General features: G+C 69.6%; 2 protein-coding genes across 3 annotated transcripts; one reads left to right on the plus strand and one right to left on the minus strand.

The window, feature by feature from the left end:
• Positions 1-52: 52 nt before the first annotated feature.
• AIP (AHR interacting HSP90 co-chaperone) lies at positions 53-2,884 on the minus strand. Of its 2 annotated transcripts, XM_080345986.1 has the most exons (6): positions 2,414-2,883; positions 2,117-2,296; positions 1,632-1,820; positions 1,277-1,453; positions 1,050-1,191; positions 53-943 (listed from the first exon to the last, which is right to left on the minus strand). In XM_080345986.1, the coding sequence occupies exons 1-6, from the start codon at positions 2,684-2,686 to the stop codon at positions 738-740; spliced, it is 1,167 nt and encodes a 388-aa protein (XP_080202112.1). In that variant the 5' UTR covers positions 2,687-2,883; the 3' UTR covers positions 53-737. The 2 variants fall into 2 exon arrangements, with proteins under 2 accessions (XP_080202112.1, XP_080202113.1); XM_080345987.1 differs by having other exon boundaries at positions 2,117-2,884.
• Positions 2,885-4,045: 1,161 nt separating this feature from the next.
• LOC308040951 (antigen WC1.1-like) lies at positions 4,046-14,914 on the plus strand (the record flags this gene model as incomplete). Its single annotated transcript, XM_080345328.1, has 26 exons — positions 4,046-4,241; positions 4,315-4,635; positions 4,727-5,044; positions 5,164-5,466; positions 5,546-5,857; positions 6,018-6,317; positions 6,394-6,702; positions 6,781-7,131; positions 7,215-7,358; positions 7,497-7,592; positions 7,783-7,866; positions 8,158-8,292; positions 8,939-9,099; positions 10,527-10,653; positions 10,727-11,047; positions 11,139-11,456; positions 11,563-11,865; positions 11,946-12,257; positions 12,418-12,717; positions 12,794-13,102; positions 13,181-13,531; positions 13,615-13,758; positions 13,897-13,992; positions 14,183-14,266; positions 14,549-14,683; positions 14,799-14,914. 26 exons carry the CDS (start codon positions 4,046-4,048, stop codon positions 14,912-14,914), a joined length of 5,946 nt encoding a protein of 1,981 aa, XP_080201454.1.
• Positions 14,915-23,139: the final 8,225 nt, after the last annotated feature.

A 23,139-nucleotide genomic window follows, 5' to 3' on the forward strand; every position in this document is an offset into this window, starting at 1 on the left:
GAGGCCTCAGGGCCAGGGCTTGACAAGCTCCCCTCGAGCTGTTCCTGGCCTGCCTGCAACTTTATTTTACCTCATTTACCCCTCACAGACATTTTTCTAAGTGACCGAGCACCTATGGCTAGTTTTACTTTGGTTTATCTTGGCACAGCACGACCAGAATTTTATATAGATAGCGGTAACAAGCAGTTATTCTATATAAAATATTTACGACGCTGACACGAGGATGTAGTACAGAGGAAACAGCAGCTTGGGATGATAGCAGCAGCCTTGAGAAGCGACGCTGCAGGATGTGGTGCAGAACACAGGCGTGAAGGGGGAAGAGACAGCGCTGAGGATTCCTACCGCAGCTGGAACCGCGGCCAGCCCCGGCTGTGGTGGCTCACCCAATGCAAAGTATAAAAACATCGAACAACAAATAAAATGATTTGGCAGAGAGCAGCAGGTTTGAGGTCGTGTCACCCCGTGTCCCTTCCTGGTGTGACGATGAGCAGCGTCTGGAGCCTGGCCAGGAGCTTCGTGCTTAAATTGCGCTTCAGCCAAGCTCTGCGCTGCTTCACGCTGCCACTTAAGTGCGCTGTGTGTGCCCGGGCTGCGGCGAGCTCCCGGGCCACTTCCACTGATTTCAAATATGTAAAACTTGTATTAAACATTAATAAACATCCATGAACATTCCACATGTGGAATAACTAAAAGAACACGTTCCAAGAGCGCTCGGCTCTCCGCTGCGGTCACGGGCTCTACTGCGAGAACATGCCCTTGAAGCGGACCTTGTCCTCGGCGTCCTTCTCCCGCAGCCGAGCTTCCAGGCTCCGCAGCTCCTTGGAGACGACGGGACGGAGCGAGGGGTCGAGGGCCAGCACCTTGGCAAAGTCGGCCTGCGCCTCCGCCACGTTCCACACGGCCGCGTGGGCCTTCCCCCGCTTGAAATACGCCTTCACGTTGTCTGTTGGGAGAGAGCTGATGGGAGCAGAGCATCGGGGGTCTCCCCAGTACCTGCTTGCCCCACTGGTGCCCACTGAAGCTGGCCAGGCTGCCCCGTGGCTCCTTACCTTCATATTTGTTGAGGATGGAGGAGCAGTGATCAAGCACCTCATAGTACTCCTCGCACTGCAGCTTGCACTGGCAGTAATTTAACAGCAGAGGGGTGATCTTCTGGTCAAGCTCGATCCAGTCCGGAGAGCCTGGCTGCTCCTGCAGGATGGGACAGAACACAGAGAATGAGCCCTGTACACCAAAAGGGATCTGGCAACCCCAGAGAGGGGCTGGGGAGCCCCACCTTCATCTGGAGGTTCTTGAGACAGGCGATGGCATCGTAGTATTTGGCAGCCGCCTCCTGCACCTTGCCCTGCCGGTACAGCTCGTTGCCTTCCTTGTGGATCAGGGGTACGGCCTGCAGCTTCTCCTCATCCGTCATGGCCCAGGGGTCCTGCTGGTAGGAGCCGGGTGCCTCCACCTGCCAGCAGCCCACAATGAGAGCAGAGCCTGGCTCTGGGCAGGGACAGGGCCACAGCGCCCCCCTGCTCACAGCCCCTACCCAGGGCAGGGCTGCTGGTGGCCGTCCCTGAGCTCCCCCCAGCCTGGGGCTGGGAGCAGGAGAGCCTCGTCTGCCCCCCTCCACGCCCATGCCTCACCTTGAGCACTTCGATGTCGAAAATAAGGGGCTGGGGGTTCTTCTGGAGCTCATCGAGGTCAGGGTAGCCCAGGGAACAGTGGTCGTGCAGCTGGGCGATGCTGCAGCAGTGCCGCTGCCCCTCCAGCGGGTCTTTCCCTGCCGCGATGTTGCGCAGGCTCTTGGACACCAGCGGGTAGAGCACGACGTGCTGGGGGGTGGGGGAAGCGGCGCTGAGGGGGCCGCACCGGGGCCGGGAGGGAAGCGGGACGGTCCCGGCTTCGTGTCCGCCGACCGCGGTGCAGGGGGCGGCTGCGCCACGTGTGTGTGCGAGGCCCTGGCCACGCCCCCGCGCCAAACCACGCCCCCAAAAGCATCATGCCACGCCCCCAAGCGGCAAACCTCGCACTCAAATCAACAAGCCACGCCCCCTCGCAGCAAACCACGCCCCCATGTTAAACGGCAACCGGCTGGGCTCCTCCCCCCGGGCCCGCCCCCCCGCCCCACCTTGGTGTCGCAGCGGAAGCGGGCGCGCTCCCCGGGCCGCATGGTGCGCAGCGCCGCCTCCCACACCGGCAGCTTGAACTTCTTCCCAACGATCAGCTCCATGGGCTTCCCCCGCGTCCGGCTGTCGTCCAGCGGCGTCTCCTCGTCCCCGCATCGCAGCGTCCGGTAGTGGAAGGTGGCCTGAGAAGAAGGCCGCGGCATCACCATGGCGACGGGGGGGAGGGGGGGGTACGCGCATGCGCGTCTTGCCCTGTCCCGTCCGCCACCCCCCCGTCCGCCAGCGGTCGCGGTTCTGACCTTGGTGCCGTCGCGGAAGTCGGGCAGCGGCCCGGTGCCCTCCCGCAGCACCTCCTTGTACACGCCGTCCGCCCGCAGCTGCTCGACCTGCTGCGCCATGGTCGCTGTGCCCGCCCCGCCCCGGCTCGGCCGCCTCCGCCGCCCTTCGGCTCTTTCCGGAGCGACGCGGCCGCGCTGCCGCGCCCCCTGCTGGCCGGGAGTGCGCGCCGCGCGGGGCGGTGCCTCCGGGCAGTGGGCGGGGCCAGCGGCGGCGGCGTGTCCGCTTCCCGCCATGCGCGGAGCCGCGTTTGGGACGGAGGGGAAGGATTCGGTAATAAAAGTCGCCGGTGACTCTCGGCCACGTTTCTGGAAGGGCCCCGTGGTGCGGTGGGAGAGCTCCCGGTGTCCCTCGGGCGCACGGTGTGGGTCACCTCCCGGTTTGGGGACACCGAAGCCGTGTCCCTCTCCTGCCAGTCCCAGCAGGGTGTTTGGACCCAGCAGCTCCCCCGGGGACAGCTGCACACAGGAGCAGTCCCTGGCAAGTCCTTGCAGTGCCATTGGGGACATCCCAGGTAACACCAGTGGAGCAGTTGGCCCCAGAAGCCATCCCGGGGTGACACGGGGACATTTGCAGGTGACAGGTCCCTGGTCCATTGCGGAGGGCGGTGGGACGTGGTGGTGCAGCCCGCGCTGGCTGCAGGTGTGTCCCCGCAGGGAGGTGTGTCCCCCCAGCCGGTGCGATGCCACCAGCATCTGCCATTGTGCGTCTCTGGGTGTTTCTGCCATCGCCGCGATTTGGGCTGTTCCTGCACTTTTGGTGTCTTTGGCTGGGCTGGAAAAGCTGCAGCCATGTCGCCCCCTCCTCGCCCTGCTCCGTGTCACACCGCTCCGGCCAGAGCATCGGCACCAGCACGGCTCAGCGCTGCCGGAGCCCAGCGGGTCCCACGGCCGTGGGTGGCTCAGCCCCGTCCTTGTCCGCACACACCAACACCTCGAGGGAGCTGCCGCTCTCTTCCTCCCCCCGTGCGCAGCGGGTTTTGCTGGTGCTCAGTGCTGGCTGAGCCAGGTGGGTCCCCCGGCACCGTTCCCCCCTGAGCGGCGTCACCGCGGTGTGCCGGAGCACGGCGTTATCGCTGGCAGCGCAGGTGGCCGGGAGCCGCGTGCGGTCGATGCCGACACTGGGTTCCCGCCTGGGGAAACCGTCTCCTTCCTGCCCGCGCCGCGGGGCGAGCGGGGCCGCACCTGCAGGCAGCGCGGGCAGAGCCGCCATGTGCCGCCGGCACCGCGAGGAGCCGGGGATGTGCCGTCTGCGAACAGCGCGGTGAGCCGGGAGGTGGCTGTCACCCCAGAGGCCCCCGTGGGGTCTCCAGAACCCCCCAGGGAGGGGAGCGCCCCAAGGGTGGGTGCTGGCGTTCCGTGGGCCTTGGGCTTTGCCTCGTGCCGCTGCCCAGGGCGGCACCGTGAAGGGTCTGGGAGGATTTTGGGTGAATGCTGTCGCCATCAGACTGGGCTGTGGGAGCAGCATCAGCCCCACGGGGGCACCCGGGTGGGGAGGTGGTGGCAGCAGGTGTCCCGGGGGGGCTGGTTCCCCCGGGGCCATCCGGGTGACGAGGTGTGTGACGCCAGAAGCGGAGCTGAGCCTCATATTTGGGCATGGAGCAGATCATTGGAGGCCGGGGTTCTGACAGCCCGGAGATAACCCGCCTGATAACGGCTCAAAAGGTGCTGCCCCCTCCATTGGCTCCCACTGCCGATATATCCCCCGTGTCACCGTGCCAGGGCAGCCGAGACGGCACGATGGTGGCTGTCGGGGTGCTGGGGCTGTTGCTGTGGGTGCAGCTCTGCGGGGGTGAGTGTGGGGTGGTGGGCAAGGGGGCAGACAGGGACCCACTGTGCCGGGCTGAGCACCCTCCTTGCCGCAGGCACCGGGGAGCTGCGGCTGGTGGGCGGCGGCGGGCGCTGCGCCGGGCGGGTGGAGGTGAAGCACAACGGCGAGTGGGGCTCCGTCTGCAACTTCCACTTCGACTGGGAGTCCACTTGGGCCACCGTGGTGTGCCGGCAACTGGGCTGCGGCGGGGTGGCCAAGGCGTCAGCCTACGCCCGGTTCGGGCAGGGCACCGGCCGGATTTGGCTCGACGCGTTCGAGTGCCGGGGCACCGAGGAGATGCTGCACCAGTGTCCTCACTTGGGCTGGGGGCAGCACTACTGCAACCATGAGCGGGACTTGGGGGTGATCTGCAAAGGTGATGTAGGGCCATTGGCCATGCCGGGACACATGCTGTGTGCTGGGCTGTCCCCAGGCAGGGCTGAGGCTGTGCTGCTGTCCCGGTGCAGAGGCGGTGGAGCTGCGGTTGGTGGCCGGCGGGGGTCCCTGCGCCGGGAGGGTGGAGGCGAAGCTGCGGGGCCGATGGGGCTCGGTGGCAGATGACATATGGGACATGGAGGACGCTGAGGTGGTGTGCCAACACCTGGGCTGTGGCTCGGCCACCGGTGCCTTTGCTGCTGCCTCCAGCTTTGGCATAGGGGACGGTCCCGTCAGCCTGACTATCGTCGACTGCCGCGGGGACGAGGCCACGCTCTCGGACTGTGAGATCCGCGGCTGGGGACCCATTGATGCTATTCATGACTTCGACGTCGCTGTTGCCTGCCAAGGTAGGAGCCTGCCAGTGCTGGCACATCCCTCCCCACCGCCCCCAGTGCTGGCACATCCCTCCCCACCGCCCCCAGTGCTGGCACATCCCTCACCACCGCCCCGGTGCCGCTCCCGGCAGGGTTTGCCCGGCTGGTCGGCGGTGACACCACGTGCGCCGGGCGGCTGGAGGTGCGGAGGGGACAAACCTGGGCCAGCGTCTGTGAGGAGCACGTGGACGTCAAGGCCGCGCAGGTGGTGTGCCGGGAGCTGGGCTGCGGCACGGTGCTCGCCGTCCACGGCACCGGCCAGTCTGGGGCGGGAACGGGGCCGCTCTGGGACCTGCGGTTCGAGTGCTCCGGCACCGAAACCCTCCTCTCTGCCTGCTCCCGGCAGCCGCCCCGCAGCCCCGGCTGCACCAGCCAGGCCGGCATCGTCTGCTCCCGTAAGCGCTGGGGACAGCGGGGGGTGTCGGGGGGTCCCCTTGCCGCCGTCCCCCCTCTAACACCATTCCTCTGCCGCAGCCTACACGGGTTTCCGGCTGGTGGGTGAGAGCGGCTGTGCCGGGCGGGTGGAGGTGGAGGTGGGGGGCACGTGGGGGTCCCTCTGCGCCACGGGCTGGGACCTGCCCGACGCCCACGTCCTCTGCCGCCACCTCGGCTGCGGCGCCGCCATCGCCGTGCCGCCGGGAGGCTCCTTCGGCGCGGGGGACGGGCCGATGTGGCGCGACGGCTTCGGTTGTGACGGGAACGAATGGCACCCGGGCCAGTGCCCCGCGGCGGTGCTGGGGGAGCCGCCCTGTCCCCCCGGCCACGCCGCTGCCGTCAACTGCTCAGGTGTGTGTGGGCACAGCCCTCGGGGGCTTTTGGGGCACCCTAAGACTTGGGAGCGAGGGACACAGGGTCCTCTGGGCCGAGGGGAGGGCTGAGCCGCATCCCCCCAGGGCCTCTACGCGGCTGGTGCTGCGGCCCCACGGCACCGCCGGGGATGTTGCAGGTGGTGCCGAAGCCCTGCGGCTGGTGGAGGGGGAGAGCCGGTGCGACGGGCGGCTGGAGGTGGCCACGAGCCCCGGGACATGGGCCCGCGTGGCGGCGGGGCCGTGGGACACCGGGCTTGGCAGCGTGGTGTGCCGGCAGCTGGGCTGCGGCGTGCTGGAGAAAGTCTCCGGTGTGCCGGGCTGGGGCAGCGTGGCGCTGCGGTGTGCCGGCACCGAGGAGAGCCTGGCACGGTGCAACGTCTCCGGGACGGCCACCGCGCCAACCGGCAGCCCCGAGGAGGTGGCCGTCGTCTGCTCGGGTGAGTGTCCCGGGAAGGGCCGGGGGTGCCGGCTCCCCGAGCGGTCACCGCAGCCCGGTCCCCTGTGTCCCCGCAGGCAGCCGGCGGGTGAGGCTGGCGGGTGGCCCCGGGCGCTGCGCCGGGCGCGTGGAGCTCTACGCCAATGGCACCTGGGCCACCGCCTGCCAGGACACCTGGGGCCTCCCGGACGCCACCGTCGTGTGCCGCCAGCTGGGCTGCGGCACGGCGCTGGCGGCACCGGGAGCAGGCGACTTGGGTGCCGGCGCGGGGACGCCGTGGCCGGATGCCGGAGGCTGCGCCGGGACCGAGGCGTCAATCTGGGCCTGTCCGGGCTCGGCATGGCGCGGCTGCCGGCGCGGTGGAGGGGCAGGTGCCGTCTGCTCAGGTCAGTGCCGTGCAGCCCCAGAGTGGGGGCCGGGGGCCCATCCCCGGTCAGTGCCGTGACCCCCGTCCCCCCTTGCAGCTCAGCTGTCCCTGCGGCTGGCGGGCGGCAGCGGCCGCTGCGCCGGGCGCCTGGAGGTGCTGCACAACGGCACCTGGGGCGGCGTTTGTGCCAACGGCACCAGCCCCGCCACGGCCATCGCCGCCTGCCGCCAGCTGGGCTGCGGGGACGGGGGGCGGCTGGAGCCTGCGCCCCCCGGGGACGCGGCCCCCGCCTGGCTGGCCTGGCTGGGCTGCGAGAAGGGGACCCAGTGGCTGTGGCGATGTCCCTCGGCACCCTGGCGCCTGCAGGACTGCGGCCCCGGCGGGGACGCCCATGTCGCCTGTGACGAGGACGCTGATGGCACAAGCGGGACGCCCAGCCCGTCCCCAGGTAGCTGTGCCCGTGCCGGCAGCACCCGCTGTGCTGGGCCGGCCGGGGTCCCCTCCTCACGCCGCCCGGCCATGTCCCCGCAGGTGTCCCCAGCAGCACCGCCCTGATGGCAGCGGCGGGGTCGGTGCCGGTGTCCACGGTCCTGTGCGTGGTCCTGGGGACGCTGCTGTTCCTGGCGCTGGGCGCCCTGGCCGTGCAGATGTGCTGTGCCCGGGCTCGGCGCCGAGGTGGGTCCTGGGGGTGGGTGCCGGGGCAGAGCCGCTTTGGGGGTCCTGGGGCTCCCGCTCCAGGGGGTGGCTCAGAGGGTGACCCTGGTGCCAGCCACGGTCCCCACGGCCCCGGGTCAGCGCTGCCCGTCATTTCAGGCCCTGGTGGAGCTGCGGACGCCGTCTCTGATGCCGTATACGAGGAGCTGGATTACACCCCGGACCCGGAGTACCAGGAGGTGCCCAGTGGCTCAGGTGGGTGCAGCCCCCCTGTGCCTGGAGGTTCTCCCAAAAGAGGGGGCAACTCTGTCCCACAGCCCCAGCGGGTCCTGGTGTTGCGGCACCGGCTGGTTCCTACGGCACAGGGGTGTCCCCTGGTCCCCCCAGGCCGTGCTGCCCACGGTGCCAGCTCCAGCCACCCCAAAGCCCGTCCTCCCCCCACCAGGCTCCCCGTCAGAAGGGTCGGGGACGAAGCTGCCGTATTACACTGGGGATGGTGTGGAGCAGAGCGACTCCGAGGCAGCCCCAGGTAGGGACACAGGGACAGGAACGTGGTGGGAGCCCCGGGGAGAGGGGACATGGCCAGGCGTCGGGGACACGAGGGGACACGGCCCCTGCTCAGCCAGGCGAGCCCAGCTCAGCTGTGGCTGTCATTAGTGTCATTAGTGTCATTAGTGTCATTAATGACTGCTGGGGCTCTGGCTGAGATCCTGCAGCCCCGCTGGCACCAGGACATCCCCAGTGGTCCGGCCAGAGGTGGGCGGCACAGCCAGACCCCTGCACCGCCCCTGGTTCACCCGGTCCCCCGTGCCTGTGGCAGAGTCCCCAGCCCAGCACAGCTCCCCGGATGTCTACGACGATGCTGCAGCCGTGCCAGAAGTGTCCCCCGCTCCCAGCGCTGGGGACATGTCCGAGGGGGTGACACGGAGGAGCTGGGGCTGTGCCCCAGCCACAGGTAAGAGCCACCTCGGGGACTGGCCGTGGGCGGGGAGCAGGCAGCAGATCTACGGGGGATGCGGCAGGGACACAAAGCAGCCCCTGCAAAGCCCCAGCCTTTGCCGTCCCCTAAGGTGGGAGCTGCCACCCCTCAAGTCCTGCAGAAGCCACAGGGGACCCCCCGGCACAGCCCCCGGGGCACAAGGACTATGATGATGTTGGCAGCAGCACCCTGGGGACATCGCTGTGAGGATTTCCCTGGGGACACAGGTGCAGGGGTGGGGCCCTGTCCCCAGGAAGGGGTGGCCCTGGTCACGGAGGTCACCTCTGGCTGCCCAGGGCCACAGCGCAGCAGCAAAGCAGCTCCTGTGTCCCTCCCGCGCGCAGCGCTGCCGCGATTCCCCTTGAACCTCAGCAGCACCGAGAACGGCGCTAGAAACGGCTCTGGTTGTTGCAGGGACCTCTCCGAAAGGCGGAGGGGAAATTAAGCCCTAGCTGTATTTGATTAGTTAAAGGCTGAAATAATTAAGTGTAAAATAGATATATAATAAATAGTATTTTGCTTACGCTAAAGACAAAAATATTGGGTAACGGGGAATTCTATGGGGAGGGGAAAACACCCCATCAGTGTCCGGTTCCGGGGAGGTGCTTGGGCACCTTCCCAGGCTGGAGGTTCCCGGCGGCTCCGCCCGGCTCGGCCGCCTCCGCCGCCCTTCGGCTCTTTCCGGAGCGACGCGGCCGCGCTGCCGCGCCCCCTGCTGGCCGGGAGTGCGCGCCGCGCGGGGCGGTGCCTCCGGGCAGTGGGCGGGGCCAGCGGCGGCGGCGTGTGCGCTTCCCGCCATGCGCGGAGCCGCGTTTGGGACGGAGGGGAAGGGTTCGGTAATAAAAATCGCCGGTGACTCTCGGCCACGTTTCTGGAAGGGTCTCGTGGTGCGGTGGGGGAGCTCCCGGTGTCCCTGGGGCGCACAGAGAGGGTCACCTCCCACTCTGGGGTCACCAAAGCTGTGTCCCCCTCCTGCCAGCCATAGTGGGTCACCGGCCCCGGGAGCACCCTGGGGCCGGGAGGGACAAGCAGGTCTGTGCTGCAGCATCGGGGACGTGCCGGTAACACGGATGGTGGGGTGAGACCCAGAAGCCATCCCGGGGTGACACGGGGACATTTGCAGGTGGCAGGTCCCTGGCCCATTGCAGAGGGTGGTAGGCCGTGATGGTGCTGCCCGTGCCGCCGGCACGTGTGTCCCCGCAGGGAGTTGGGTCCCCCCACCTGGTGCGATGCCACCAACATCTGCCACTGCGGGTACTGGGCCTTTCTTCTGCCATCACGATTTGGGCTGTTCCTGCACTTTTGGTGTCTTTGGCTGGGCTGGAAAAGCTGCAGCCATGTCGCCCCCTCCTCGCCCTGCTCCGTGTCACACCGCTCCGGCCAGAGCATCGGCACCAGCACGGCTCAGCGCTGCCGGAGCCCAGCGGGTCTCACGGCCGTGGGAGGCTCAGCCCCGTCCTTGTCCGCACACACCAACACCTCGAGGGAGCTGCCGCTCTCTTCCTCCCCCCGTGCGCAGCGTGTTTTGCTGGTGCTCAGTGCTGGCTGAGCCAGGTGGGTCCCCCGGCACCGTTCCCCCCTGAGCGGCGTCACCGCGGTGTGCCGGAGCACGGCGTTATCGCTGGCAGCGCAGGTGGCCGGGAGCCGCGTGCGGTCGATGCCGACACTGGGTTCCCGCCTGGGGAAACCGTCTCCTTCCTGCCCGCGCCGCGGGGCGAGCGGGGCCGCACCTGCAGGCAGCGCGGGCAGAGCCGCCATGTGCCGCCGGCACCGCGAGGAGCCGGGGATGTGCCGTCTGCGAACAGCGCAGTGAGCCGGGGGGTGGCTGTCACCTCAGAGGCCCCCGTGGAGTCTCCAGAACCCCCCAGGGAGGGGAGCGCCCCAAGGGTGGGTGCTGGCGTGCCGTGGGCCTTGGGCTTTGCCTCGTGCCGCTGCCCAGGGCGGCACCGTGAAGGGTCTGGGAGGATTTTGGGTGAATGCTGTCGCCATCAGACTGGGCTGTGGGAGCAGCATCAGCCCCACGGGGGCACCCGGGTGGGGAGGTGGTGGCAGCAGGTGTCCCGGGGGGGCTGGTTCCCCCGGGGCCATCCGGGTGACGAGGTGTGTGACGCCAGAAGCGGAGCTGAGCCTCATATTTGGGCATGGAGCAGATCATTGGAGGCCGGGGTTCTGACAGCCCGGAGATAACCCGCCTGATAACGGCTCAAAAGGTGCTGCCCCCTCCATTGGCTCCCACTGCCGATATATCCCCCGTGTCACCGTGCCGGGGCAGCCGGGACGGCACGATGGTCCCTGTCGGGGTGCTGGGGCTGTTGCTGTGGGTGCAGCTCTGCGGGGGTGAGTGTGGGGTGGTGGGCAAGGGGGCAGACAGGGACCCACTGTGCCGGGCTGAGCACCCTCCTTGCCGCAGGCACCGGGGAGCTGCGGCTGGTGGGCGGCGGCGGGCGCTGCGCCGGGCGGGTGGAGGTGAAGCACAACGGCGAGTGGGGCTCCGTCTGCAACTATGACTTCGACTGGGATGCCCGTTGGGCCACCGTGGTGTGCCGGCAACTGGGCTGCGGCGGGGTGGCCAAGGCGTCAGCCTACGCCCCGTTCGGGCAGGGCACCGGCCGGATTTGGCTCCAGCCGTTCTTCTGCCGGGGCACCGAGGAGAAGCTGATCGAGTGTCCTCACTTCGGTTGGGGGCAGCACTACTGCAACCATGAGCGGGATGTGGGGGTGACCTGCAAAGGTGAGGTGGGGATGTTAGCCATGCCAGAGCACCCACCGTGTGCCCAGGCATCCCTGGGCAGGGCTGAGGCTGTGCTGCTGTCCCGGTGCAGAGGCGGTGGAGCTGCGGTTGGTGGCCGGCGGGGGTCCCTGCGCCGGGAGGGTGGAGGCGAAGCTGCGGGGCCGATGGGGCTCGGTGGCAGATGACATATGGGACATGGAGGACGCTGAGGTGGTGTGCCAACACCTGGGCTGTGGCTCGGCCACCGGTGCCTTTGCTGCTGCCTCCAGCTTTGGCAAAGGGGACGGTCCCGTCAGCCTGACTATCGTCGACTGCCGCGGGGACGAGGCCACGCTCTGGGACTGCGAGATCCGTGGCTGGGGACCCTATGATGCTATTCATGACTTCGACGTCGCTGTCGCCTGCCAAGGTAGGAGTCTGCCAGTACTGGGTATCTGTCAGTGCTGGCACATCCCTCACCACCGCCCCCAGTGCTGGCACATCCATCCCCACTGCCCCGGTGCCACTCCCGGCAGGGTTTGCCCGGCTGGTCGGCGGTGACACCGCGTGCGCCGGGCGGCTGGAGGTGCGGAGGGGACAAACCTGGGCCAGCGTCTGCGAGGAGCACGTGGACGTCAAGGCCGCGCAGGTGGTGTGCCGGGAGCTGGGCTGCGGCACGGTGCTCGCCGTCCACGGCACCGGCCAGTCTGGGACAGGAACGGGGCCGCTCTGGGACCTGCGGTTCGAGTGCTCCGGCACCGAAACCCTCCTCTCTGCCTGCTCCCGGCAGCCGCCCCGCGGCCCCGGCTGCACCAGCCAGGCCGGCATCGTCTGCTCCCGTAAGCGCTGGAGACAGCGGGGGGTGTCGGGGGGGTCCCCTTGCCGCCGTCCCCCCTCTAACACCATTCCTCTGCCACAGCCTACACGGGTTTCCGGCTGGTGGGTGAGAGCGGCTGTGCCGGGCGGGTGGAGGTGGAGGTGGGGGGGACGTGGGGGTCCCTCTGCGCCACGGGCTGGGACCTGCCCGACGCCCACGTCCTCTGCCGCCACCTCGGCTGCGGCGCCGCCATCGCCGTGCCGCCGGGAGGCTCCTTCGGCGCGGAGGACGGGCCGATGTGGCGCGACGGCTTCGGTTGTGACGGGAACGAATGGCACCCGGGCCAGTGCCCCGCGGCGGTGCTGGGGGAGCCGCCCTGTCCCCCCGGCCACGCCGCTGCCGTCAACTGCTCAGGTGTGTGTGGGCACAGCCCTCGGGGGCTTTTGGGGCACCCTAAGACTTGGGAGCGAGGGACACAGGGTCCTCTGGGCCGAGGGGAGGGCTGAGCCGCATCCCCCCAGGGCCTCTACGCGGCTGGTGCTGCGGCCCCACGGCACCGCCGGGGATGTTGCAGGTGTTGCCGAAGCCCTGCGGCTGGTGGAGGGGGAGAGCCGGTGCGACGGGCGGCTGGAGGTGGCCACGAGCCCCGGGACATGGGCCCGCGTGGCGGCGGGGCCGTGGGACACCGGGCTTGGCAGCGTGGTGTGCCGGCAGCTGGGCTGCGGCGTGCTGGAGAAAGTCTCCGGTGTGCCGGGCTGGGGCAGCGTGGCGCTGCGGTGTGCCGGCACCGAGGAGAGCCTGGCACGGTGCAACGTCTCCGGGACGGCCACCGCGCCAACCGGCAGCCCCGAGGAGGTGGCCGTCGTCTGCTCGGGTGAGTGTCCCGGGAAGGGCCGGGGGTGCCGGCTCCCCGAGCGGTCACCGCAGCCCGGTCTCCTGTGTCCCCGCAGGCAGCCGGCGGGTGAGGCTGGCGGGCGGCCCCGGGCGCTGCGCCGGGCGCGTGGAGCTCTACGCCAATGGCACCTGGGCCACCGCCTGCCAGGACACCTGGGGCCTCCCGGACGCCACCGTCGTGTGCCGCCAGCTGGGCTGCGGCACGGCGCTGGCGGCACCGGGAGCAGGCGACTTGGGTGCCGGCGCGGGGACGCCGTGGCCGGATGCCGGAGGCTGCGCCGGGACCGAGGCGTCAATCTGGGCCTGTCCGGGCTCGGCACGGCGCGGCTGCCGGCGCGGTGGAGGGGCAGGTGCCGTCTGCTCAGGTCAGTGCCGTGCAGCCCCAGAGTGGGGGCCGGGGGCCCATCCCCGGTCAGTGCCGTGACCCCCGTCCCCCCTTGCAGCTCAGCTGTCCCTGCGGCTGGCGGGCGGCAGCGGCCGCTGCGCCGGGCGCCTGGAGGTGCTGCACAACGGCACCTGGGGCGGCGTTTGTGCCAACGGCACCAGCCGCGCCACGGCCATCGCCGCCTGCCGCCAGCTGGGCTGCGGGGACGGGGGGCGGCTGGAGCCTGCGCCCCCCGGGGACGCGGCCCCCGCCTGGCTGGCCTGGCTGGGCTGCGAGAAGGGGACCCAGTGGCTGTGGCGATGTCCCTCGGCACCCTGGCGCCTGCAGGACTGCGGCCCCGGCGGGGACGCCCATGTCGCCTGTGACGAGGACGCTGATGGCACGAGCGGGACGCCCAGCCCGTCCCCAGGTAGCTGTGCCCGTGCCGGCAGCACCCGCTGTGCTGGGCCGGCCGGGGTCCCCTCCTCACGCCGCCCGGCCATGTCCCCGCAGGTGTCCCCAGCAGCACCGCCCTGATGGCAGCGGCGGGGTCGGTGCCGGTGTCCACGGTCCTGTGCGTGGTCCTGGGGACGCTGCTGTTCCTGGCGCTGGGCGCCCTGGCCGTGCAGATGTGCTGTGCCCGGGCTCGGCGCCGAGGTGAGTCCTGGGGGTGGGTGCCGGGGCAGAGCCGCTTTGGGGGTCCTGGGGCTCCCGCTCCAGGGGGTGGCTCAGAGGGTGACCCCGGTGCCAGCCACGGTCCCCACGGCCCCGGGTCAGCGCTGCCCGTCATTTCAGGCCCTGGTGGAGCTGCGGACGCCGTCTCTGATGCCGTATACGAGGAGCTGGATTACACCCCGGACCCGGAGTACCAGGAGGTGCCCAGTGGCTCAGGTGGGTGCAGCCCCCCCGTGCCTGGAGGTTCTCCCAAAAGAGGGGGCAACTCTGTCCCACAGCCCCAGCGGGTCCTTGTGTTGTGGCACCGGCTGGTTCCTACGGCACGGGGGTGTCCCCTGGTCCCCCCAGGCCGTGCTGCCCACGGTGCCAGCTCCAGCCACCCCAAAGCCCGTCCTCCCCCCGCCAGGCTCCCCGTCAGAAGGGTCGGGGACGAAGCTGCCGTATTACACTGGGGATGGTGTGGAGCAGAGCGACCCCAAGGCAGCCCCAGGTAGGGACACAGGGACAGGAACGTGGTGGGAGCCCCGGGGAGAGGGGACATGGCCAGGCGTCGGGGACATGAGGGGACACGGCCCCTGCTCAGCCAGGAGAGCCCAGCTCAGCTGTGGCTGTCATTAGTGTCATTAGTGTCATTAATGACTGCTGGGGCTCTGGCTGAGATCCTGCAGCCCCGCTGGCACCAGGACATCCCCAGTGGTCCGGCCAGAGGTGGGCGGCACAGCCAGACCCCTGCACCGCCCCTGGTTCACCCCGTCCCCTGTGCCTGTGGCAGAGTCCCCAGCCCAGCACAGCTCCCCGGATGTCTACGACGATGCTGCAGCCGTGCCAGAAGTGTCCCCCGCTCCCAGCGCTGGGGACATGTCCGAGGGGGTGACACGGAGGAGCTGGGGCTGTGCCCCAGCCACAGGTAAGAGCCACCTCGGGGACTGGCCGTGGGCGGGGAGCAGGCAGCAGATCCACGGGGGATGCGGCAGGGACACAAAGCAGCCCCTGCAAAGCCCCAGCCTTTGCCGTCCCCTAAGGTGGGAGCTGCCACCCCTCAAGTCCTGCAGAAGCCACAGGGGACCCCCCGGCACAGCCCCCGGGGCACACGGACTATGATGATGTTGGCAGCAGCACCCTGGGGACGTCGCTGTGAGGATTTCCCTGGGGACACAGGTGCAGGGGGTGGGGCCCTGTCCCCAGGAAGGGGTGGCCCTGGTCACGGAGGTCACCTCTGGCTGCCCAGGGCCACAGCGCAGCAGCAAAGCAGCTCCTGTGTCCCTCCCGCGCGCAGCGCTGCCGCGATTCCCCTTGAACCTCAGCAGCACCGAGAACGGCGCTAGAAACGGCTCTGGTTGTTGCAGGGACCTCTCCGAGAGGTGGGGGGGAAATTAAGCCCTAGCTGTGTTTGATTAGTTAAAGGCTGAAATAATTATGTGTAAAATATATATATATAAAATAAATAGTATTTTGCTTACGCTAAAAGCAAACATATTGGGTAGTTGGCAATCATATGGGGAGGGGAAAACACCCCATCAGTGTCCGGTTCCCGGGAGGTGCTTGGGCACCTTCCCAGGCTGGAGGTTCCCGGCGGCTCCGCCCGGCTCGGCCGCCTCCGCCGCCCTTCGGCTCTTTCCGGAGCGACGCGGCCGCGCTGCCGCGCCCCCTGCTGGCCGGGAGTGCGCGCCGCGCGGGGCGGTGCCTCCGGGCAGTGGGCGGGGCCAGCGGCGGCGGCGTGTGCGCTTCCCGCCATGCGCGGAGCCGCGTTTGGGACGGAAGGGAAGGGTTCCGTAATAAAAATCGCCGGTGACTCTCGGCCACGTTTCTGTAGGGGTCCCGTGGTGCGGTGGGGGAGCTCCCGGTGTCCCTCGGGCGCACGGTGTGGGTCACCTCCCGGTTTGGGGACACCGAAGCCGTGTCCCTCTCCTGCCAGTCCCAGCAGGGTGTTTGGACCCAGCAGCTCCCCCGGAGACAGGTGCACACTGGAGCAGTCCCTGGCAAGTCCTTGCAGTGCCATTGGGGACATCCCAGGTAACACCAGTGGAGCAGTTGGTCCCAGAAGCCATTCCCGGGGTGACACAGGGACATTTGCAGGTGGCAGGTCCCTGGTCCATTGCAGAGGGCGGTGGGACGTGGTGGTGCAGCCCTTGCTGCCTGCAGGTGTGTCTCCGCAGGGAGGTGTGTCCCCCCAGCCGTTGCGATGCCACCAGCATCCGCCATTGCGGGTCTCTGGGCGTTTTTGCCATCGCGGTTTGGGCTGTTCCTGCACTTTTGGTGTCTTTGCCTGGGCTGGAAAAGCTGCAGCCATGTCACCCCCTCCTCGCCCTGCTCCGTGTCACACCGCTCCGGCCAGAGCATCGGCACCAGCACGGCTCAGCGCTGCCGGAGCCCAGCGGGTCCCACGGCCGTGGGAGGCTCAGCCCCGTCCTTGTCCGCACACACCAACACCTCGAGGGAGCTGCCGCTCTCTTCCTCCCCCCGTGCGCAGCGTGTTTTGCTGGTGCTCAGTGCTGGCTGAGCCAGGTGGGTCCCCCGGCACCGTTCCCCCCTGAGCGGCGTCACCGCGGTGTGCCGGAGCACGGCGTTATCGCTGGCAGCGCAGGTGGCCGGGAGCCGCGTGCGGTCGATGCCGACACTGGGTTCCCGCCTGGGGAAACCGTCTCCTTCCTGCCCGCGCCGCGGGGCGAGCGGGGCCGCACCTGCAGGCAGCGCGGGCAGAGCCGCCATGTGCCGCCGGCACCGCGAGGAGCCGGGGATGTGCCGTCTGCGAACAGCGCGGTGAGCCGGGGGGTGGCTGTCACCTCAGAGGCCCCCGTGGGGTCTCCAGAACCCCCCAGGGAGGGGAGCGCCCCAAGGGTGGGTGCTGGCGTGCCGTGGGCCTTGGGCTTTGCCTCGTGCCGCTGCCCAGGGCGGCACCGTGAAGGGTCTGGGAGGATTTTGGGTGAATGCTGTCGCCATCAGACTGGGCTGTGGGAGCAGCATCAGCCCCACGGGGGCACCCGGGTGGGGAGGTGGTGGCAGCAGGTGTCCCGGGGGGGCTGGTTCCCCCGGGGCCATCCGGGTGACGAGGTGTGTGACGCCAGAAGCGGAGCTGAGCCTCATATTTGGGCATGGAGCAGATCATTGGAGGCCGGGGTTCTGCCAGCCCGGAGATAACCCGCCTGATAACGGCTCAAAAGGTGCTGCCCCCTCCATTGGCTCCCACTGCCGATATATCCCCCGTGTCACCGTGCCGGGGCAGCCGAGACGGCACGATGGTGGCTGTCGGGGTGCTGGGGCTGTTGCTGTGGGTGCAGCTCTGCGGAGGTGAGTGTGGGGTGGTGGGCAAGGGGGCAGACAGGGACCCACTGTGCCCGGCTGAGCACCCTCCTTGCCGCAGGCACCGGGGAGCTGCGGCTGGTGGGCGGCGGCGGGCGCTGCGCCGGGCGGGTGGAGGTGAAGCACAACGGCGAGTGGGGCTCCGTCTGCAACTTCCACTTCGACTGGGAGACCACTTGGGCCACCGTGGTGTGCCGGCAACTGGGCTGCGGCGGGGTGGCCAAGGCGTCATCCCACGCCCCGTTCGGGCAGGGCACCGGCCGGATTTGGCTCAACGCGTTCTGGTGCCGGGGCACCGAGGAGATGCTGCACCAGTGTCCTAACTTGGGCTGGGGACAGCACTACTGCAACCATGAGCGGGACTTGGGGGTGATCTGCAAAGGTGAGGTGGGGCCATTGGCCATGCCGGGACACACGCTGTGTGCTGGGCTGTCCCCAGGCAGGGCTGAGGCTGTGCTGCTGTCCCGGTGCAGAGGCGGTGGAGCTGCGGTTGGTGGCCGGCGGGGGTCCCTGCGCCGGGAGGGTGGAGGTGAAGCTGCAGGATCAATGGGGCTCAGTGGCAGATGGTGCCTGGGACATGAAGGAAGCCGAGGTGGTGTGCCGGCACCTGGGCTGCGGCTCGGCCACTGGTGCCTTCACCGCTGCTGCCAGCTTTGGCGAAGGGGACGGTCAAAACAGCCTGTTGGGCGTCGAGTGCCGTGGGGATGAGGCCACGCTCTGGGACTGCGAGATCCGTGGCTGGGGACCCATTAATGTTTCTCACAGCTATGACGTTGCCGTCGCCTGCCAAGGTAGGAGCCGGGCAGTGATGGGGACGTGCTGGTGCTGGCACATCCCTCCCCAACGCCCCCAGTGCTGTCACATCCCTCCCCACCGCCCCGGTGCTGGCACATCCCTCCCCACCGCCCCGGTGCTGTCACATCCTTCACCACCGCCCCGGTGCCACTCCCGGCAGGGTTTGCCCGGCTGGTCGGCGGTGACACCGCGTGCGCCGGGCGGCTGGAGGTGCGGAGGGGACAAACCTGGGCCAGCGTCTGTGAGGAGCACGTGGACGTCAAGGCCGCGCAGGTGGTGTGCCGGGAGCTGGGCTGCAGCACGGTGCTCGCCGTCCACGGCACCGGCCAGTCTGGGGCAGGAACGGGGCCGCTCTGGGACCTGCGGTTCGAGTGCTCCGGCACCGAAACCCTCCTCTCTGCCTGCTCCCGGCAGCCGCCCCGCAGCCCCGGCTGCACCAGCCAGGCCGGCATCGTCTGCTCCCGTAAGCGCTGGAGACAGCGGGGGGTGTCGGGGGGGTCCCCTTGCCGCCGTCCCCCCTCTAACACCATTCCTCTGCCGCAGCCTACACGGGTTTCCGGCTGGTGGGTGAGAGCGGCTGTGCCGGGCGGGTGGAGGTGGAGGTGGGGGGCACGTGGGGGTCCCTCTGCGCCACGGGCTGGGACCTGCCCGACGCCCACGTCCTCTGCCGCCACCTCGGCTGCGGCGCCGCCATCGCCGTGCCGCCGGGAGGCTCCTTCGGCGCGGGGGACGGGCCGATGTGGCGCGACGGCTTCGGTTGTGACGGGAACGAATGGCACCCGGGCCAGTGCCCCGCGGCGGTGCTGGGGGAGCCGCCCTGTCCCCCCGGCCACGCCGCTGCCGTCAACTGCTCAGGTGTGTGTGGGCACAGCCCTCGGGGGCTTTTGGGGCACCCTAAGACTTGGGAGCGAGGGACACAGGGTCCTCTGGGCCGAGGGGAGGGCTGAGCCGCATCCCCCCAGGGCCTCTACGCGGCTGGTGCTGCGGCCCCACGGCACCGCCGGGGATGTTGCAGGTGTTGCCGAAGCCCTGCGGCTGGTGGAGGGGGAGAGCCGGTGCGACGGGCGGCTGGAGGTGGCCACGAGCCCCGGGACATGGGCCCGCGTGGCGGCGGGGCCGTGGGACACCGGGCTTGGCAGCGTGGTGTGCCGGCAGCTGGGCTGCGGTGTGCTGGAGAAAGTCTCCGGTGTGCCGGGCTGGGGCAGCGTGGCGCTGCGGTGTGCCGGCACCGAGGAGAGCCTGGCACGGTGCAACGTCTCCGGGACGGCCACCGCGCCAACCGGCAGCCCCGAGGAGGTGGCCGTCGTCTGCTCGGGTGAGTGTCCCGGGAAGGGCCGGGGGTGCCGGCTCCCCGAGCGGTCACCGCAGCCCGGTCCCCTGTGTCCCCGCAGGCAGCCGGCGGGTGAGGCTGGCGGGTGGCCCCGGGCGCTGCGCCGGGCGCGTGGAGCTCTACGCCAATGGCACCTGGGCCACCGCCTGCCAGGACACCTGGGGCCTCCCGGACGCCACCGTCGTGTGCCGCCAGCTGGGCTGCGGCACGGCGCTGGCGGCACCGGGAGCAGGCGACTTGGGTGCCGGCGCGGGGACGCCGTGGCCGGATGCCGGAGGCTGCGCCGGGACCGAGGCGTCAATCTGGGCCTGTCCGGGCTCGGCACGGCGCGGCTGCCGGCGCGGTGGAGGGGCAGGTGCCGTCTGCTCAGGTCAGTGCCGTGCAGCCCCAGAGTGGGGGCCGGGGGCCCATCCCCGGTCAGTGCCGTGACCCCCGTCCCCCCTTGCAGCTCAGCTGTCCCTGCGGCTGGCGGGCGGCAGCGGCCGCTGCGCCGGGCGCCTGGAGGTGCTGCACAACGGCACCTGGGGCGGCGTTTGTGCCAACGGCACCAGCCCCGCCACGGCCATCGCCGCCTGCCGCCAGCTGGGCTGCGGGGACGGGGGGCGGCTGGAGCCTGCGCCCCCCGGGGACGCGGCCCCCGCCTGGCTGGCCTGGCTGGGCTGCGAGAAGGGGACCCAGTGGCTGTGGCGATGTCCCTCGGCACCCTGGCGCCTGCAGGACTGCGGCCCCGGCGGGGACGCCCATGTCGCCTGTGACGAGGACGCTGATGGCACGAGCGGGACGCCCAGCCCGTCCCCAGGTAGCTGTGCCCGTGCCGGCAGCACCCGCTGTGCTGGGCCGGCCGGGGTCCCCTCCTCACGCCGCCCGGCCATGTCCCCGCAGGTGTCCCCAGCAGCACCGCCCTGATGGCAGCGGCGGGGTCGGTGCCGGTGTCCACGGTCCTGTGCGTGGTCCTGGGGACGCTGCTGTTCCTGGCGCTGGGCGCCCTGGCCGTGCAGATGTGCTGTGCCCGGGCTCGGCGCCGAGGTGGGTCCTGGGGGTGGGTGCCGGGGCAGAGCCGCTTTGGGGGTCCTGGGGCTCCGGCTCCAGGGGGTGGCTCAGAGGGTGACCCCGGTGCCAGCCACGGTCCCCACGGCCCCGGGTCAGCGCTGCCCGTCATTTCAGGCCCTGGTGGAGCTGCGGACGCCGTCTCTGATGCCGTATACGAGGAGCTGGATTACACCCCGGACCCGGAGTACCAGGAGGTGCCCAGTGGCTCAGGTGGGTGCAGCCCCCCCGTGCCTGGAGCTTCTCCCAAAAGAGGGGGCAACTCTGTCCCACAGCCCCAGCGGGTCCTGGTGTTGCGGCACCGGCTGGTTCCTACGGCACGGGGGTGTCCCCTGGTCCCCCCAGGCCGTGCTGCCCACGGTGCCAGCTCCAGCCACCCCAAAGCCCGTCCTCCCCCCGCCAGGCTCCCTGTCAGAAGGGTCGGGGACGAAGCTGCCGTATTACACTGGGGATGGTGTGGAGCAGAGCGACCCCAAGGCAGCCCCAGGTAGGGACACAGGGACAGGAACGTGGTGGAAGCCCCGGGGAGAGGGGACATGGCCAGGTGCCGGGGACACGAGGGGACACGGCCCCTGCTCAGCCAGGCGAGCCCAGCTCAGCTGTGGCTGTCATTACTGTCATTAGTGTCATTAGTGTCATTAGTGTCATTAATGACTGCTGGGGCTCTGGCTGAGATCCTGCAGCCCCGCTGGCACCAGGACATCCCCAGTGGTCCGGCCAGAGGTGGGCGGCACAGCCAGACCCCTGCACCGCCCCTGGTTCACCCCGTCCCCTGTGCCTGTGGCAGAGTCCCCAGCCCAGCACAGCTCCCCGGATGTCTACGACGATGCTGCAGCCGTGCCAGAAGTGTCCCCCGCTCCCAGCGCTGGGGACATGTCCGAGGGGGTGACACGGAGGAGCTGGGGCTGTGCCCCAGCCACAGGTAAGAGCCACCTCGGGGACTGGCCGTGGGCGGGGAGCAGGCAGCAGATCCACGGGGGATGCGGCAGGGACACAAAGCAGCCCCTGCAAAGCCCCAGCCTTTGCCGTCCCCTAAGGTGGGAGCTGCCACCCCTCAAGTCCTGCAGAAGCCACAGGGGACCCCCCGGCACAGCCCCCGGGGCACACGGACTATGATGATGTTGGCAGCAGCACCCTGGGGACATCGCTGTGAGGATTTCCCTGGGGACACAGGTGCAGGGGTGGGGCCCTGTCCCCAGGAAGGGGTGGCCCTGGTCACGGAGGTCACCTCTGGCTGCCCAGGGCCACAGCGCAGCAGCAAAGCAGCTCCTGTGTCCCTCCCGCGCGCAGCGCTGCCGCGATTCCCCTTGAACCTCAGCAGCACCGAGAACGGCGCTAGAAACGGCTCTGGTTGTTGCAGGGACCTCTCCGAAAGGTGGGGGGGGATGGAAATTAAGCCCTAGCTGTATTTGATTAGTTAAAGGCTGAAATAATTATGTGTAAAATATATAATAAATAGTATTTTGCTTACGCTAAAGGCAAACATATTGGGTAACTGGGAGTTCTATGGGGAGGGGAAAACACCCCATCAGTGTCCGGTTCCCGGGAGGTGCTTGGGCACCTTCCCAGGCTGGAGGTTCCCGGCGGCTCCGCCCGGCTCGGCCGCCTCCGCCGCCCTTCGGCTCTTTCCGGAGCGACGCGGCCGCGCTGCCGCGCCCCCTGCTGGCCGGGAGTGCGCGCCGCGCGGGGCGGTGCCTCCGGGCAGTGGGCGGGGCCAGCGGCTGCGGCGTGTCCGCTTCCCGCCATGCGCGGAGCCGCGTTTGGGACGGAGGGGAAGGATTCGGTAATAAAAATCGCCGGTGACTCTCGGCCACGTTTCTGGAAGGGCCCCGTGGTGCGGTGGGGGAGCTCCCGGTGTCCCTGGGGCGCACAGAGAGGGTCACCTCCCACTCTGGGGTCACCAAAGCCGTGTCCCCCTCCTGCCAGCCATGGTGGGTCACCGGCCCCGGGAGCTCCCTGGGGCCAGGAAGGACAAGCAGGTCTGTGCTGCAGCATCGGGGACGTGCCAGGTAACACGGATGGTGGGGTGAGACCCAGAAGCCATCCCGGGGTGACACGGGGACATTTGCAGGTGGCAGGTCCCTGGTCCATTGCAGAGGGCGGTGGGATGTGGTGGTGCAGCCCTTGCTGCCTGCAGGTGTGTCCCCGCAGGGAGGTGTGTCCCCCCAGCCGGTGCGATGCCACCAACATCTGCCATTGTGCGTCTCTGGGTGTTTCTGCCATCGCCGCAATTTGGGCTGTTCCTGCACTTTTGGTGTCTTTGGCTGGGCTGGAAAAGCTGCAGCCATGTCACCCCCTCCTCACCCTGCTCCGTGTCACACCGCTCCGGCCAGAGCATCGGCACCAGCACGGCTCAGCGCTGCCGGAGCCCAGCGGGTCCCACGGCCGTGGGAGGCTCAGCCCCGTCCTTGTCCGCACACACCAACACCTCGAGGGAGCTGCCGCTCTCTTCCTCCCCCCGTGCGCAGCGGGTTTTGCTGGTGCTCAGTGCTGGCTGAGCCAGGTGGGTCCCCCGGCACCGTTCCCCCCTGAGCGGCGTCACCGCGGTGTGCCGGAGCACGGCGTTATCGCTGGCAGCGCAGGTGGCCGGGAGCCGCGTGCGGTCGATGCCGACACTGGGTTCCCGCCTGGGGAAACCGTCTCCTTCCTGCCCGCGCCGCGGGGCGAGCGGGGCCGCACCTGCAGGCAGCGCGGGCAGAGCCGCCATGTGCCGCCGGCACCGCGAGGAGCCGGGGATGTGCCGTCTGCGAACAGCGCGGTGAGCCGGGGGGTGGCTGTCACCTCAGAGGCCCCCGTGGGGTCTCCAGAACCCCCCAGGGAGGGGAGCGCCCCAAGGGTGGGTGCTGGCGTGCCGTGGGCCTTGGGCTTTGCCTCGTGCCGCTGCCCAGGGC

Source organism: Nesoenas mayeri (genome assembly GCF_963082525.1).
Source record: "Nesoenas mayeri genome assembly, chromosome: 5".
Classification (NCBI taxonomy): Eukaryota; Metazoa; Chordata; class Aves; order Columbiformes; family Columbidae; genus Nesoenas; species Nesoenas mayeri.